Below are 18,223 nucleotides of genomic sequence, written 5' to 3' on the forward strand. Positions count from 1 at the left end.
AAAACTATTTTCAATTATGCCTTCTTAACCCTCCGTCACATCTTCAATAAAATTGTCAGAGAATTTCATGAAAATGTGTGAGGGAAATCAGAGAAATGTGAGGGAATTTGATTGTCTAAATTCTGTGGCAACCCTGTTGCAAACTAAATTTTAGCTAGGTGCTTGTCCCGAGATGATTTACAATATGGGGTGACGTATGCTGAGCACTATCTCCTAGAAATGTCCTTGGCGTGGACTCAGTCGTGGAAGCCGAGGCGAGAAAAGTGTTAGTTTTGGCAACGTGGCTGAGGAACGGAGCCGCGATTCGTCCGCTCGAGTGCTTGGTTTTCGCGGCGGCGGCGGCGGCGGCGCCTCAACCGCGAATCGCGTGCCCATATTTGATCGGCAGCGGATCATTCAATCGAAATCTGAAATGCCATCTGACACGCTTTTTAATCGACTCTCATTGGCCCCTCTCCATCTCCCAAGTCCGTGTCCCCACACCTCACCACCCTTCACCCGTCTTAAGGAAAAACGCCGTATCAACATTCCAGAGTTGCCTAATTTCCCCAGATAAAATGTCTATTTTTAAGGCAATTTATGTATATTATTCCTTGACATTTTCAGGAACTTTATGTGAAATTATGAACAAAGTATTTAAAAAATTGAAAGAAAAATATTCATAATTTTACTAAGAAATCCGTGTTTTATCGAAGGAAATTTGCCAACGCCTGCAGGTTCTTACGGCCTTTTTCCTGGCAGAAATGGCATAGGTTGGAAACAATCCTACTCGGTTGGTTTGTAAGGAGCAGCAACAGCTCATCTAAAAATCAAAAGATATGGAATGATTTTTTTCAGATCACAGTAGAGGGACTTTTAAGGAAGAGGAAATTAAGAATTTGAGAAAATTAAATGAACGCATACATTGAGCTTTTTGGACGCTATGATTTGAGTGGGTCAATTATCGAAAGTCGTCAACATATCGCGATTTGGTGATTGACTCGTGCGTATTAGCATAAAAAATAACATCTGTCTGAGCACCAATTTCTCCTCCATCATTAATTTGACATCATCAATCAGAATCATCATAACGGCATTTGACATGGTGCAATTTCCTCTCATTTTTATCAGACGACTAAACACTGCTGGATCTTGAGATTATTTAAGAATATTCTCCATAATTTAGATATAATGTACGGTGAGTTGCAAGATGAAATCTTCAAAAAATTTAACACGAGCGGAAATTTTGCAACGTCATTTAGTAAATATATTTTATGACAGAAAATCCACGGGCATCCATTTTTGTTGAGACATCGATTCTCGATCCCAAGTACCAAGTATTCTTAAGTAATTTTTTTAAGATATATCTTTTAAAATCCATCAAAGAAGAGTTATTTTATCGTCATATTTTTTCTCTCTGTTGCAGGTAATATCAGACAACTTAACCCAGAAAAGTCCAATATTCCGAATGTACATGTTTCTCCTTGGATTCTACTATTAAGTGTGAGTTAAGCCCTGTTATTGAGTAAACTTACCGATTTTTTAAATATGGTTTTTAAGGGTTTTACTGAAAGATTTGCGGCCTTGCAAGGGAATTTTCCCGATTTTTTTCTTCAATTTTGCGCCATTCTGCATATTGAGGCGTGAGTTGCGTCTGCCAAAAAAGTACATAACTTTCTTTCCAATCTAAAAATTCCACTGAGATGGATTTTCTTTCATTAGTCCTTGATTCTCCCACCAGAGGCTTAGAACCAACGGCTTTTTCAGATCAAAACTTTGGAGGAATGAGAATGAACACGGCGAGGACCTCGTTGTTTCCCAGACAAAAGAACGTTTTCACGACTATATTTCAACGCTGCGCTGTTGAATTTCCACTCACAATTTGAATTTTTATTTTAGGAAACTTTAGGGCGTTTTTCATTGAAAACGTAACAGAGTTTTCCTCTGGTTTTACGCAAAAGTCAGCAAAAATTTGGAAAAAAAACCGCTCAGTTTTTACTTTCTCGTTTTTTATCGTAAATAAGGTGATTGTTTGAGCTATGCGACCTGGGGATCTAGTTAGGTTCTTTCTTCTGGATAACTACGATTTCTATCTTATTGTGTAACGTTGTATTGTGTGGGTCTATTGTGTGTGCTGCATCTTGTCCTGTGCATTGTGCTAGTCCCCGCGGTAAATTATGTTAAAGTTCACCTCATGATATAGAAGCAAGTTTGGTGTGTATGTACAATTCCCTATGACTGATTATAATTATCTTTCATAAACCAATCATACTTACTCTCCAATTACTTTGGAGAAGCATATTTAGTGATTCTCTAGTGCCATCGCCGAGAACTTAAGCAACCAATCTGAAAGCGGCAGTCGGCACGACACTAACAAGGCGACCTGGTAATTCTTTCCGTACTAAAGTACTTTAGGATTTGTAGGTTGCACAGAAAATCTAGCGGTCTCGTAGAGGCCTCATCAAAGCTTGAAGCTTCAGACGGCACCCCATAAAATTAGAGTTTGCGAGTTGAAGAAACTAGGCCTCCTCTCTAAAATATAGACGAGGGCTCAAACGCATTATCCATATAAAAGAGAATTGGCGTAAAACGCTTTGATGAACTGTTTTAGAGACTTGATAACTTAATTGAATTTGCACGGACCGCTGCGTTGTCCCACCTCTTCGGACTCAAAGACCAGGTCGGATGCTCCAATGGCGTTGGGCCAGATACAAATTGCATGACGGACGAAAAGGTTGCAAAGACTTTGATCTAGGATGAGTGTTTAGTGAATTTTCTACCACGCCCTCCCGTATCAAGGGATTTATCACCTCGGCAATTTGGGTCTCCTCCGTCCAAAAGCCTCATACGAGAAATGTATAGATCCGCAAAAATTAACTCAGCTAATTGGAAAACCCCATTTTCAGTCGGAAGGGCTTTAAAAAGCTCCATGCGAGAAAAGCTTCGTTAGAAGAAAGTTTAATTGATACCACCGACAATAATTTCGATTTTCAGCGATTTCAGGGTGGATGAGGAGCCGTTCAAGTGTTATATTAGCTACTGAGGGGAGAGGGAGTCTGACTATAACTTCAAGACTGCAAAATTGCATAAATAATTCAATAAAAAAAGTGTTCATGCAATGTCTGTCCAAAATTTTTCTGATTTCTGCCTGCAACAAGACGGTAAATTTTCAGAGTTTCCTTGTAAAAATACGAGTGCAAACAATGAGCCAGAATTTTGCAATGCGCAGTTACGTTGTTTTGCCTGACAAGAGACGACCTCTCCACATAACATTTTGTCGTCTCTAAAGCGATTGTCGAAAGTTGACTGACCTTGTTTTGATAATTCCGTTTCGTTAATACGTTTTAGATGAAGCGTAGCTTTCAAAATTCTTAGAGCGGTTTCATTTCATCATCATGTGATGTATAATTGGAACAGCAGCAATATGGAGAGCTTTTGTCCGCTTTGAGTAGATTTTTGCAAATATGCAACGTACTTATTATTGCATTTCGCTCGAAATTAATTATTCCTTCGGCATCCAAAGAGCGTCGCGCTGGAACGATCTACTTAAATAGTTCTTTCACGCTCCCTCGATTCATTTTCAGGTGCACATTTTCTGAAATCGCTTTATCAAATCATCACTCTTGCTCAGAATTGGGACCAAACAGTTTCTAACGTCTAGTCTCATCTTAGGTTTTCAACAGATTTGAAACGCCAAACAGCTTCCATTGCTTTACATTTACAACGATGCCAGGCCTTCGATTTTTTCTGCTTTATGATGCATACTTTTGAATGTACTGATGATGAAAGGAATAAATGACATATCTTGAGTGCAGTATTTAAAAATCTTCGCTGTTCTTTTATTTTTTAGAGGAAAGTCAATGGACGTTAATATCCAAAAAATCAAAGAATGCTTTGCACAGGCTCCTGAAAAAATCAGTGATTTCAAGGAATATTTGTTGCTCCTATTTTAAAACAATAGCACGTGACTTTAAATCTGAAACGTTGCAAATCGAGATAGTTTTTTGCGACTTTCATTCATTCATTCGTAATTCCCTCAAAAGTTTCTGGTACCCTTTTTCACAGGCGTTTGTTCGTCTCGAAAATGTTAAAAAAATGTCGCTATTAATTAATAAATTTGGTAAACTACTGCTGACTTTCTTCCAAAAAAAATGTGGCCTACTGCCTAATTTGATTATTTCCCTTCAAAGAAGTAAAACTATCAGGTGAACAAAGGAGGGAAGTAACACATTTTTCTACTTCAGAGAGAAACGAGTGAAAATTACACACGGAAAAAAGATCACGGGGTTGTTGGATGATATGGACGTTTCCAATTAATTGTGGTAGTACCCAAATGAATTATATGACTAACCCAATCGTTGCGGTATCACCCCAACTTAATTTGCGGCACTACCAAAATTAATTGGAAATGTCCATATCATCGAATAAATTGGGGTAGTAGTACCACAATATTTTAGGGGATAACGCGTATAACTTTTTCCGTGAAATTACGTTTTTGAGGGCAATTTTTCCCTTACAAAGTTGATTTTCCAACAAGTTTCGTTAAAAATACCCACATTTTCAAATCATTCGCCTAATACAGGCATCGATTGTCGAACCCCTAGCAACTCACAACTTTGCCTCCATTCGAACGCATCTTTGCGAAGTAGTCACGGCGCAGTGGCGTGGGGAAGATTTGAGCTTCTGTGTCTGCGATGGCGTCGTAAAACATGTTCCATGCACCCGGAACATGTTTCGGTGCGAATCGAACCGGCCATAAATCAGCGGTCCCCGGAATCGGCTCCAATTCGCCCAACGCACAGTTGAATGGAGCACTGAAAGGCGTCGCTCATGCTATTTTTGACTAAAAATACCGGATTTTGATGTTTACTCTGTCTCAATGTCTCATCGTGAATTAAAAGGGGTGCTTCTCGTAGGAAATTTTATGCGAAAACCAGCGAAGTCTCTTTTTCAACCTCTACATTTTGTACTGGTAAAGATTTTAAACTTTCCACATCATGAGCGACTCTCTCTGATCCGCTCCACTTTGCGACGCCCGATTCCCCACGTCCAACTCCGAGATCCTCGGGATGATCCCAAATTCCAACGCTCCATTCCAACAACGCCGATTTCGAACGATTTTCGGGGATCTTGATGCTAATAATCTACGAGATCGAGTCAATAGTCCCATTTTTGAATTTTGGTACATTTCGGGCACCCAGACTTTGACTTCCAAATGATGATAAATAGATTTAGCTGAAGTCTCGGCTTTGGCATAATGCATTCTGGGGACAATCGACGTATTTCAGGTGGAGCACTTGGGAAAATCTAAATTGAGTCTCTAGATCAATCAGTATGGAATAATCTCATGGATCCAGTTTACGACCCTGGAAGGATCCATCCTAGACTAAAAAGTGTCCGTAATTGTAAGTCTCAGGTGAGTCCTCAGTTTTGGCGTGATGCATTCTGGGCTTGATCCCAATGAAAAAGCACTCATTGTGTGATGATTCGTCCAAAAAATAATTAAAAGAGTGAGATAAAATTATAGTAGTCTTTAGATCAATCATAGTAAGAGATCCTCCTGCCGTAAATAATCTTCTACGCAATCATACTCTGTAATATAAAATCATGAGACTAACGCGGGACACATAACACAGACCTGAGGCCCGAAGCGCTCCAGTCGGGAGGGAGGGGGGGGGGGGGGCGGACTGCCTAAAGTAAACAGTACTGTTTCCAGTTAACCATCTATACCGGTACATTGAAATCGGTTGCAAATTGATTTGGAGATGGAAATTTCGGTTTTATCAAAATAATTCACCTTACCCCTTTTTTTTAGAACAATCGTACCCAGGTACCTTGGGCCAAAACTCAGGATCCACCTTAAAACGTAACGGTTTGACTTTTTTTGACGGCATATTCTCCCGGTCTGTGATGACTGCCTCTTTTTATCAATCGTGGTTTGAAGTCAAAACTATCGGCATATAATCAGAGCTCTGCGGTGGGTTGTCTTCTCTTACCCCCTTTAATAAGATGCCCCTCTGTGCTCTCACACAAATACACCCGCATCGTTGCTCGATCTCGTAGACTGCCGTGCGAAGGAACAACGCCTCATGAACATTCGTGAGTTGCCAAATTTCCTTGGTAAAATGTCCCTTTTGCAGGAAAATTATGAATATTTTTCCTGGAAATTTTCAGGAACGTCAGATCGAAGTACGAACAAAATTCTCTGAAAAATTGGAAGAAAAATATTCCTAAGTTTTCCAGGGAATTCGTGTTTGATCAAAGACAATTCGGCAACGCCTGATGGCGCATACAGCGTTGTTCCTTAGGACGGCAGTAGAATCACCTTAATTGAATGGGAGCCATATGATGGAAATCCCTTTCCTTGCGTTGACTGAGACGGGAACAGGGAGAGTGGATACGGGAACGGGTACGTTGGAGCTGCGACGGTGGCTACACCTGTGGATAAATAAGAGCTCAAACTTTGCGGGCGCGGTGAAAGATTCGTCACATTTATCTTGCGATTGAAAAATTGGATGCTTGAGCGAAGGGAGGGAGGGGGACGGCGCTTGCGGCTATTGGAACGGCGACTCGTGCACGAGAGTGCGGAAAAGTTATTAGAAAAGTTGCGCGTTTCGGACAGAGACTCGTCTACCGGTTGCCGCACTGCGCTACCGTCTCGCACACTCCAAGACGTCATTCAGCCACGTCTTTTAGGGCGTGCAATTTGCTCAGTTATTAGACTTTTTTATTGGTTACAACTCGATGTATCCTTGGGTAAATGGCTGAAATCGGGATGGAACAGGAGTGTTTCATGCATGCGCGTGCGAAGGGGCCGAACTGCTTCGCTGAAGAAATTTACAAGTGAATTATTATTTTTTAGTTACGTAAAATACGTAACTTGGCTGTATCATGCCATGAGAAACAACTATTTTTGGCTCGTTTTAGAAATAAGGTATGTGCTATTCCCCACCCTATGCGGATACGAGCTTTTAAGGATTAGCCAGAAGAAGTAATTGTCAATAATTGCAAAATGAAGTCCAATTTCAATAAAATAGAATTAAATAGTGGAATAGTCCCACATTAAAAGTGCGGGTTTGAAGTTTTAAATAATTTACTACAAGCCAGGCTCAGTGACAATCCAAGACACAAATCCTCGAATGGAAATCTGTTGTTGTGCGGAAGACGGTTTCTAGCCTACCTCGGAAATTGAAGGCGAAACAGTAATTTGCAGAACCTCCATGTACTCCTGTCCTCAGTGTCGATTTTGCCTCCTCTTTTTTAGTCTTAAAAACGCAATGAGGGTTTTTTATTATATTCTGAAAATTGAAACATCAGAGTGAGGACTGAAATGGATTTATGGCGGCGATCTGCCGGCATTTCGAGACGGGACCGTGTCTGTAATGACTTTTCTTCTTCGTAGAAACTTACAGCAGTAGAAACTAAAATTTCAACTTTTGGCTTAAAAACGATAATTTATCGCAATCGATACATCGATCTCTACGCGGTTACCCGTGAGGGGTACCTACTTCAAGTACTTAAAGCACACAATGAAATCCTTCTTTTTCCCTCGGATCTGTATGACAATTTTATGGTGTAAAATGCAATGCAGATAGAAAACGTTATTATTTCACAGTATCGTTCATTAATATCTGAAGGGCGTGAAGTACAAAGCGCATAAAATGCATTTCTTGCTATTTTAAATCAGTCAAATCGTGGAAAAAGATCACTGGATGCCCTTTTCCTCCACCCGATGAGACTGACGTCCCATCCAAATGCGTTCTTGAAGAAATTCATCTTTTTTCTTCCCCATCATTTCTTCATCTTATCTCATTCATATTTACTAATGTTCAAAGGATGGGACGTCCCGGTGACAATTTTCTGTGCCAAATTAATTTTTGTCTAATTACTTAGAAAAGGGGTCGTCCGAATGTCACTCGCGTATAGTGGTTGACTGAAGGTCCAGAGGGCGAACCCCTTGGCTAGCCGCGACGGGTGCGCGAAGCGCACCCAAAACGGCTCGTAAAGTTTCAAAATTAAAGCGAGCCTGATAGCGGAAAGTAGTTCAAACTCCATTTTGATGAATTTAGGGAGTGAAATTGTATCAGAATTTCCTCGAAAACTGGTTTTAAATGAAAAAATTAATTTCTGCATTTTTTCGAAAACTGCACTTATACGCCTTGTCTTTTAAGCCTCTCAATCATTGGAACCAGTAAATTAGCGAAAAATCATAAAATCTGTTCAAACGTCATGTTTTTATGTTTAATAGTTACAACCTTTCAAAAATCGCAGTTGATCGCCAAACCATTCCATACGCAAGTGACGCGTGCAGTTGATTCATAGTTCATTTAGATTGTATCGCATCCCCTAAAATCGTAATTTGATGGTCTATTCCTATTTTCCAACTAAAAATGATGAAAACTTTCTCCCGACTAATTTAATCAGAGAAGCACGAGGAGTGACAGACATCTCCAATACTCTAATGAGATGAGGAAGATTCAAGCTCGTTCAATTCTTCTCATGGCCCTCAAACCCTGAACTCTGGATTAGTGGCCACTGATGCCAATCACAAGACCGCATGTGTTATCCCAGGCCCAGGCACTCGGTGTTCTCCGTTTAGAGGAGAGTGGAAATCGAAGCGACTCAAGAGGGATTCTACAGCTTCGTTAGGGTAGAAGAGCATATCCCTATCACATTATGTATTGAAGTTGAAAGCTTCTTGCCTACCACGGCTTCAGACCGCTAAGTATCATGTTGGCAACGCCACGACGATTGCATGCATTGAAGCGCTGCCAACATCAAGCATATCATCTGCCCAACTTTGTTTACATAAAAATAAACAAAACTCTGCTCGCCTCCCCCCTCCCCCCCTCCCTTCTCGGCGGGTCCCCTTCTATTGTCGCGTGCGCCACACTTCTATACCGTCGTTTTAATGAAGAACCTCGCAAGAGCACTCGCGACTGCCAAATTTCTCTCGACGAAATATTCTCATTTTGAAAAGCAATGAATATTATTCCTCGGCGTTTCCGGATACGAGTTAATTGCGAAGAGAATCGTCGGTAACTTTCAGAAAATGTAATTCACAAGTTTCGCAGAAAATTCCTGTTATATGCGGGACAATTTGGCAATATCGTAATGCTCAAACGCTGTCTTTACTCACGAAGTCACGACGCGACAGTGGTAACTTCCATGCTGAAGAAAAATGTCGCAAAAACATTTTAGTGTTACCGAATTTCCTTGTATTAAATATGTGTATTGGAGAATGGAGGAAGTTGTGACTTGTGAATGATTTTCCTTGGAATTTGGGATATCTGAGACTCAGTTCGGATGAAATTCTCTGAAAAATTGGGGGAAAAATGTTCACAAGTTTCCCAGAAAATCCGTGTTTCATGGGTAGAAGTTTCGCAACGTCGAAAGGCTCCTACGGCGTTGTTCCTTAAAACGCCGATATAGTGCCGCGTGAAGGAAAAACGCTGTATGAACATTCGAGAGTTGCCAAATTTCCTTCGATATTTTTTTTTTTTTTTTTGAGGAAAGTTATAAATATTTCGCCGAGAAATTTTCAAGAACTGTAGGTGCAATTGCGAACGAAATTTACTGAAAAATTGGAAGAAAAATGTTTACAAATTTTTCCGAAAATTCATTATTTACAATAGGAAATTTGGCAACGCCTGAGTGTTCATACGGCGTTTTTCCCTAGCACGGCAGTATAGTCCCAAATCTTGGAGGTCTAGACCCGCATAATCAAAACTCCCGCCGGTGCTTGTCTCCACAGATTGACCACTCTCGAAACCTCATTTCGTGTGGCTGCAAGAACAGCGAATTCGCAAATGCTTTCCATTGGAGATGTGTGCTTTCTTTACTTTTTATTAGGAGGGATGTGTTGAATTGTTGATGGATGACGCCTGTGTACTGCGGTCTACATGGTGCTCGGCTCGCATTTCGAAATGAGTTCTGTGACGAATGAAGGTGAATCTATGACCGGAAGTAATAAAACGGAGCTTCCAGGAATCGAACCCACTCGCTGAAACTCAAACTAACGCTCTGAAAGTAGTCTATATAGATGGTAAAGCTTCAGAAACACGTGTTTTAACTTGCTGTGTTACAAAATGTCTCTAGCTCTCTCCTTTTATGAAGGCTCTTGAGGCGGATCCAGCAATTTGCCAACTCCGGATTCCCTCCATTTAAAATTATGCTAAATAAACGATTCTTGTCGGAGCACCTGGCTCCTCTAAGAATCGATACATTTCCATAGGTTTAAATGGAGGGAATCCGGTGTTGCCAAATTGCTGGATCCGCTTCTATGGCTCTAAAGCACTTTCTACAACATCTATTGATCAATTGATAATTCCTAAATTTACCTTAAATAATTCCCGACGTTCACATCACTTCATAATGCCGATTTGAGGAATAATGTCATAGTAACGTTGCAATAATTCCTTTGATTTTAGAATTTTTAGGACAAATTCTGAAAGTTTATCTCCTAATTTTCTAGAGAATTTTCTTCGATTATAGCTAAAATATCTGCAATTTTCAAGTAAAAACATGTATAACTTTCTGTAAAAATGAATATTTGATCGAGGAAAATTTGAATACTTCCGGCTGATCATTTGGAAATTTACCGCAGGACCAGGCTGTAACAAGGATTACCACACATTACAAAACGCGATTTTTCTGATTTTTTGATATCCATTGTATTCACCCCTTGTAACACGATCGTAATTGGTCCAGAAACCACCAAAATAATCGCGTAATCTCTGCTTCAAATCCCCTCTTAAAAAAAAAAAAAAAAAAAAAAAAAAAAAAAAAAAAAAAAAACAAGTTGAGTGGATTAACCGATGATTAAAACATGTTTCTGGCATGGCATAGACAACAAGAAAGTTCTGAAAATCAAATGTCGAAAAATGTCGAAGTTTTCCGCCAACGCCGAAGCGTAATCCCAATCCCCTCCCACCCCGATCCACACTCTTAACTCCAAATTGATCCTTGAGTCAAGTCTCGTTAGTGAAGCAGCTGGCAGCGTCGGTGAGAAATTTCCCAGAGTTTCTCTTCCACCCTCCCCCGAAGTGTCTCTTTCAAGTATCTGCGGTAGCAGCGCCAGCGCGTTTAGAAAATAAACCGAAACAGAAATTTTGACTCTGCACCGTGATTAAATTAACTATGTCGCTCGTGCGGTTTGATGCAAGGCGGAAGGGCCGCACAGTAAAGGAACCTATATGCAATAAGGTATAGTCGTTTGCATAACTAGGTCAAAAATGACGAGGAGTTGCATTCCTTTATGAAAGCAGAGTCGTTTTCAGCCCTTGGTTCCGGAATACAAATTTCCTTGCCATCGCGTGTGAGCCTACGAAGCCCCAGAGTTATTGCTCCTTATGAGAGTTTTTTATTTGACGACACTCCCTCGCCCCTTTGCATCTCCTACGTGAAGCGCCCATGTAATACCATGAAAACTCCCATCACTCAACTCTTTCGATAGATCCTCTCTTAGGGCTAAATCGATCGCAAATATCCATGGAAAATTTTTCATATTACCATATTTTTTGCTCAAACCTTAAATAATGCCACGGTGCGGTAGCACATAACAGCACTCGTTATCATATCGTAAAAATTTTACACGTTTGGAAGGTAGCGCGCTCATCGAATTGTCCATCTCTCCAATTTAAACCCTTCAAGTGCGGATGAGAGGCTGGGAATATGTCCCTTCTAACTCCGACCTGGTATTCCGAGGGAAAAATTTCGTCGCTTGTCCGATGAAAGGGCGCCTCAATCTCAAATTTCAATTTCTATGTCAGAACTGTGCATCGTATAGTTGTATGTTTTTTAAGGCTCATGTGGAAGTCGAGATACGCCCCTACTGCCAAGAAAGAACGCCGTATAATATTCGAGAGTTGCCAGATTTCCTTTGATAAAATGTTTATTTATGAGGAAAGTCATGAATATTTTTCCTTGAAATTTTCAGAATTTTTACATCAAACTACGAACGAAATCCTGTGAAAAATTCGAGGAGAAATATCCACAGATTTTCATGAAAATTCGTGATTTGTAGGAGGAAATTTGGCAACGCCTGCTGGTTTTTACGGCGTTTTTCCTTAGCACGGCAGAAGGCGTCAGAGGAGCGACGATAAAAATGATCCTGGTATAATAAGGAGTCTTACATTTGAAAAGACATAAGTGGCAAAGAAACAATACGACACATCAGCTCTTGATATCCTCGTCGACTAGGAAGGAATTAAAATCGGAGACTCGGAGTGACGCCACCGAATGTCAGCGAAATCCAAAGACTGGAAGCCTCATCGTGGGAGCTTCCCGATGAGTGGCCGAGGAGTTGCGTTTTTCTAGAAACCACCCGAAAGCTCATAATCCAGCTCCGGCCGTGACAGAGTTATTCATTGCCACTTTTCGGCCTTTATCATGGCGGAAGCGGAGCAAAGATCTCGTGTCCTCTATCACATTTTTCCGAGTTTCTTATTTATTTATTTTTATTTTATACTTCTTGTGCGTCCCCCGAAAACGCAGGCGTCTTATTTATGCAGACGCCTCCTTATCAGCCTTTTCATTGCGGGCATGACATTGCAACGCTGCCGCATCTGAGCAAGTGCGTTCCGTTCCCCACAACTTCATCTGCATCTTCAATTAAAGTTGGCAACGTGGTTTTCATCCTCAAAGCCATTTCTCTACACGTTCCAAGCTTATCTCCTCGTTTTGAAGTTGCAATTGAAGGGCGTAATGATGTTACGGCCTGAAGCTCATGAGCCTTTAAGCCGCTATTGGTGGCTGAAAAATCCGGGGCTCCTGCCTTTTTAGGACTATCATTATTTACTTTCACCCTTCGATTTAGTAGAGTCTTCGGGGCCAAACGACTGCACCAAGGGACAAATTTTCAAAGGCTTTTTTCGACTCACGATCTTTTCCGCCTTCGCTCGAAGATAAATCATCCCCTTATAATTAAGGTTCTTCCACTCAAGAACATTCTGATAACTCCTCCACCTTCACATATCATCTAAAAGTTTCAAGTCCATCAGCTAATATTTCCATTCGCCGTCTTAAAATTGCCACATATTGACGTATAGGATCTCCCTGGTAAAAATTGGCGATAGGAGCTGCGTTTCAAAATACCATAGGAGTTCTTATAGCCGACTAAAGAAGGCGATAGAAAATCATATAGTTGGCTGTAGAAAGTGGAAAAAATCATACGGTCGAGCTACACGAAGCGATAAAAAATTAAACAGCCGGGCTATAATTCCTGTCGCCGGGCTTTACAATTTTTCGCCTGGCTGTTGCTTTTTCGCCATCGGCTGTAAAAGGCTATAAGAAATTGTGTAGAAATTCGTGTGCTTTGTAAATCCGCAAGTTTGTACGGAATCACTTCAATATTTACAAAACGCACTTTATATTTTCCTTTACTACATAACACAAAGCGGAGCGTCGGCGCACTGGCGCCTACAAACCTAACAGGGATACTTCACGCATTGCGCAATGCGTGAAGTATCCCTGTTAGGTTTGTAGGCGCCAATGCGCGTTTTGCGCTGGCTGCCCGCCCGCCGCGCTGCGCGCAGTGTACCACGGCGCTTGAAGCAACTATTTCACACCAGAGGTATTGCACAGTATCGTGCGAAATTGAAGGCGCTCCAACATATTAAGAATGACAGGCATCCGTCAAAAGTACGGAGCATTCCTCGCAAAATAAATCAAGATAATACGGCACAAAAAGAGAGCGGTAGTTCAAAAACTCACTATGTTCCAGTATCCGTATTTAGTAACGTTTGACATAAACTTTATCGTCTGGCTGTTGCTTAATCGCCATCGGCCATAAAAGGCTATAAGAAATTGTGCAGCCGGCTACAGAAGCTATTGGAAATCTTACAGCCGGCTATAGGTCTATGGTATTTTGGAACACAGATTCTACTGCCAATTTTTACCAGGGTTGTTCTCGCCTGTCGGTTTACATTTTACTGCTCTATTAAAGGCCTCTTATTGTCAGTAGAACGAAACGGATTTCACGTTCGTTTATAAGGTTAGCTACCCAAATACACAGTTCTAATGTTTATCAAAATGTTTGTACACTCATAGATTTATGAAAAAACGTCACGTTTTGGCGAGGTCAGATGGTGTGCCTGTGCATATCAAGCGAGCTTATACTGCTGAGTCAAAGAAAAGCACGATATATGAATTGCAGTGTTTCAGTGTCTCTCCGCGCGAAACTTTTTTTGCTGATAAAAGAAGCCCATTTGTCACACTCGATTAAATCGGTCCTTTTGCTTTATACCAAAGAATTTACCCCCAATTTATTGGTAAAGTGTCCCCATCAATTTCCTTCATAAAACCCACGCTGCACCAGGAAAACTAGAACACTGTGGTTCGGAGGAATGCCGTATGAAAAATAGAATATTGCCAAACTTTCTTCAACATAATTTTTATTTTAGCACAGTTACCCCAAGTAAGAATAGAATATCATCATGATATTTACATGAATATCAAAGGTCCTAAGAAATCTTGAATAATTATCACTACTGTTGTAGCTAGGATGCCGGATCGTCGTATGGTTTACTCTTGCTTTTTCACCTGCACGGGCTAGAATAAGCGAATTTCTACGTAAAGAAAGCCGTTACAGCCCGGCAACATTGTCATTGATGATCATAATCATTGATGATGTTTTCGTAACTTTTAAGATCGTAAGAACATTATGGTGATGTCCAATTTTTTCAGGTACGTTATGAATTAATCATGCAGCGTATAAAATTATCCGAAACATTAAAAGCAAAGTATTCATAAGTCCCACAGAAATTTGTACTATTAGAGTAAATTTGGCAAAGTCCGGATGTCCATACGACGTTATTTCCTTGTAAGGCTGCAGTATACCGTCGTGCTAAGAAAAAACGCCGTATGAGCCTTCAGACGTTGCCAAATTTTTCTCGATTGAATACGAATTTTCTGGAAAACTTGTGATTATTTTTCTTCCGATTTTTCAGAGAATATTGTCCATGATTCTATTTGAAGTATTAGCAAATTTCAAAGAAAAATATTCTTAACTCTCCGTAGATATAAATATTTTACAGGGGGTTATTTGGCAACGTTGTAATGTTCATACAACGTTTTTCCTTAGCACGGCAGTGTAAGCCTCAGCTCCCGCCACATGAATTTCCATGCCATAGAATTTATGTAGCTCTCTCTCTCTGAACTCTCGGTGCACTTTTTCTACCGGAATCGGCGCGCACTTTCAAATAATGCCGAAAGTAGAATAGATCTGGCGCTGTGCGAGCACTCGCGAATATGACAGCACCCCTTTGATGTACATATATAAGGGCGTATCTCCTTTCCACTCGATCCCCGGGGAGCATGAAGTTATAGAGACATTATGGCTCAATTGGACGCATTTATGCTAAAAGGAAGTATGTTCATAGGGTTTGCATGAGACATAGTTCATTTTGGCATAAATACGTCCGATTTGAAGAGGTAGTCACGCCAATCCGTCAGAGGAGCCACGCTTAGATGCAACTTCATTTCCCGCCGATGATTTGATGTCCTTTCAAATCCAGGCCCGCGCTTTTCTTGCGCTTTGACCGGGGGGAGGGGGGTGGGGTGGGGGCTAGGCCTCGTTAAAACAATAAGGCACATAGCGACGCTTCGGTTTTCACAGGCGCGTCTCCCGTGTCAATAAAACAAGTTATTAATTATCCGAATGGGTTCGCTGAAAGGAATTTCGGCTTACGGCTCAAAAGATACGCGACGCGACGCGTGATGTCACCCCACATTGTCTAGCCGAATCACTGTTGTCGGCTTTGAAGAAATTGCAAGTGAAAAATTGTAAAACCTCCATAAACTATGAAAGAAAAGTGGGGTCATAGCTATTAAACGAAACCAAACATTATAAAAAGCATAAAGCGAGAATACGGTTTCCAGAACCGACAGTACGGTCATATGAATCGAATAGTATGACCGATGGCCAACATTTTTTTCACTGTATTTATTGTTATTCGTGATCAATATGATTTGTCTTGTCTATGGAAAAATCGAGTAACAGGAGAACAGCAAGTTATCAGCATAATTATGTTGACAGCGAAAATAGGAGCGGGATTATTTGTTTCATGTTGAGAAAAATCGTACTGGAACTATGCTGAAATCATAATGGAGTCCACATATTAATATTAAACCAACATGTTTGTGTCGATTTGATTCAAGTATGATATCTTTATGATTCCGTGTCTCCACAAACGAAGAACCCCAGAATAAAAAAATAGAATGACATATTTATAACATGAAACTACCCCGAAAAAAAAAGATGCTGATTTAACATTCTGGATGTAGAAAGTGTGCAACAACTCTTGAAACGCTAAATTAACCGCTACAGCGCAGTTATACTTGAGCAATTTCAAGATGTAAAACTAACTGCTGAGGCGGTTAATTCAGTGTTTTGTGAGTTGTCGCGCACTTTTTGAAATTCAGAATGTTAAATCAGCATCCTTTTTTTCGGTGTACTCACGTCGTTCTGCTGTTAAATTGTTTGCACAATTTTATGTAGCAACACGTGACCTGCTAGCTAGCTGTGTCTGAAATTTTTTATGATTCATGGAAAAAGTATGTAAAAAAAAAAAAAAAAAAAAAATTGAGTTTTTATCGCTCGATTTAGAGGTAACTGAAGACATTTCTCGAGGAATTTTGAAATGGTGAAATGTATGTATAGGTAACTCTCCAAGAGCGGTTCAGCCGTCTTCAATTCTACTTCCTTCAGTGCGATGATTCTTGGCAACACGTTTACGCACTGATAAATCAAGGGACCATCATAACTGCTCCAGTTTTAATATAATTGGGTTACAACAATTAAGACCCTCGACTATTCATTTCGATGAAAGCAGCGCACTAAATTGGTATTGCTCTCTGTCAACATATCTGGGCCTTGGTGCTGCTATTCCTTTTCGATTCAAGACAATTCCTGCTTTTTCTCACTTGAAATGTACCTATGCATTCGGAAATCAAAAATCGAAGTTTGCCAGATTCAATACGTTCTTTTTATATCATTACTCGGTTTTTTCTTTCTTTTTTTATTTTTTTTATTTTTTTCTTTTCTTTCCGTTTTTCTTCTTTTCATTTTTTCATTTTTTCTTTTTCTTCTTTTTCTTCTTTTTTTCTTTTTCTTCTCTTTTTTCCTTTTTTCTTTTTTCTCTTGTTTCTTTTTTTTCTTCTTTTTCTTTTTTTTTTAAATAAAAAGAAATTTTTTTTTCAATGCCAGCTTTTAGGACACTGGTCAGAAATATGGCTTCAAAAGGCATTAAAAGGCATCAAAAGTCATCAAAAGTCTAATTTATTTTATGTCGTCTACCGGAACTTACCGATAACTTACGTCCGCATCGAGTCAGGTTTTTATCTCAATTTATTCCGAGTTCAGAGGATTTTCTGCGTCTACGTTAAATCGTCTGCCGCGCTTGTAATATTTAGAACTTCAACAAAGTGAAACACCCATCAGGTTTCTGTGTGTTTCTTTCTAATTCCTCTCTCATTCCCCCATTCTTTTCCTCTTTCATAAACTTGTAAAAGTCTCTAGAGGTATAGCACGGACTCTAACCTCCTCCAGGACCCTCATGACATGAACGTATTCCCTAAAATAAGGAATTTCCTCGGGCTTCTGGAAATACTCAAACTCAAATACTGACCTCCTTTCTTAGTATAGACGCAATCTCAAAAACCCTCCTCCACTCCACAGAAGTATTCTAGCTGTGGCACTGAAATGTCCGTGGCAAAATTTCTAAAAATACAATTTCAAGAATTGGACTATCAAATCTGCGAGTCTTTGAAGTCCAGTGAAGGTGTCTCCCAGAACTTACAGAGATGTATTCATCAAATCAGAATCGTTAGCGGAGTGCAAAAACTCCAATTAGATGCTTCCACACTTGGGGTCAAAAACAAGGATATTCCGTGCACCCTAATTTCATTCCCAATGAGATAAAGCTTCGTTTCCAAGAAAACGATAAATTCGCCGACTCCCACATCGTTCAAGTGGAATTGCCAGAAGAGTCCTCCGCAAAGTTCAATTAAAAGCTCAAAGACGCTGCTCTTGGGCTTCCATCAGCCGAGCAACTGACCCGTGAAAGTCCTCCGCTCCTATAGACACGGCTCGCTGCTGTACTGCGGGAGGTATCTTCGAATCTGCTTGCGGGAGGTATCCTTCCAATTTGAAGGCGCGGATCGATTAACGACCCAATAAAGAGGCTGCACGTTGGCAGTTGTGAGCTGAGTGATGAATGCTCCGCGTTCACGGGAAACGCTCGCC

The 18,223-nt window shown here is 40.4% G+C and overlaps 1 protein-coding gene across 1 annotated transcript in view; it reads left to right on the forward strand.

Annotated features, from left to right (window-relative positions):
- Nucleotides 1-219: 219 nt before the first annotated feature.
- The window catches only part of LOC140224169 (uncharacterized), a 143,065-nt gene continuing 125,061 nt past the window's right edge, over nt 220-18,223 (forward strand). Inside the window, exons 1-2 of the mRNA XM_072297616.1 lie at nt 220-265; nt 1,406-1,482. Coding sequence (XP_072153717.1) covers nt 220-265; nt 1,406-1,482 — 123 coding nt within the window. The remainder of the gene's footprint in view (nt 266-1,405; nt 1,483-18,223) is intronic.

The sequence above is a fragment of the Bemisia tabaci genome, chromosome 3 (assembly GCF_918797505.1).
Source record: "Bemisia tabaci chromosome 3, PGI_BMITA_v3".
In the NCBI taxonomy this organism is placed as follows: Eukaryota; Metazoa; Arthropoda; class Insecta; order Hemiptera; family Aleyrodidae; genus Bemisia; species Bemisia tabaci.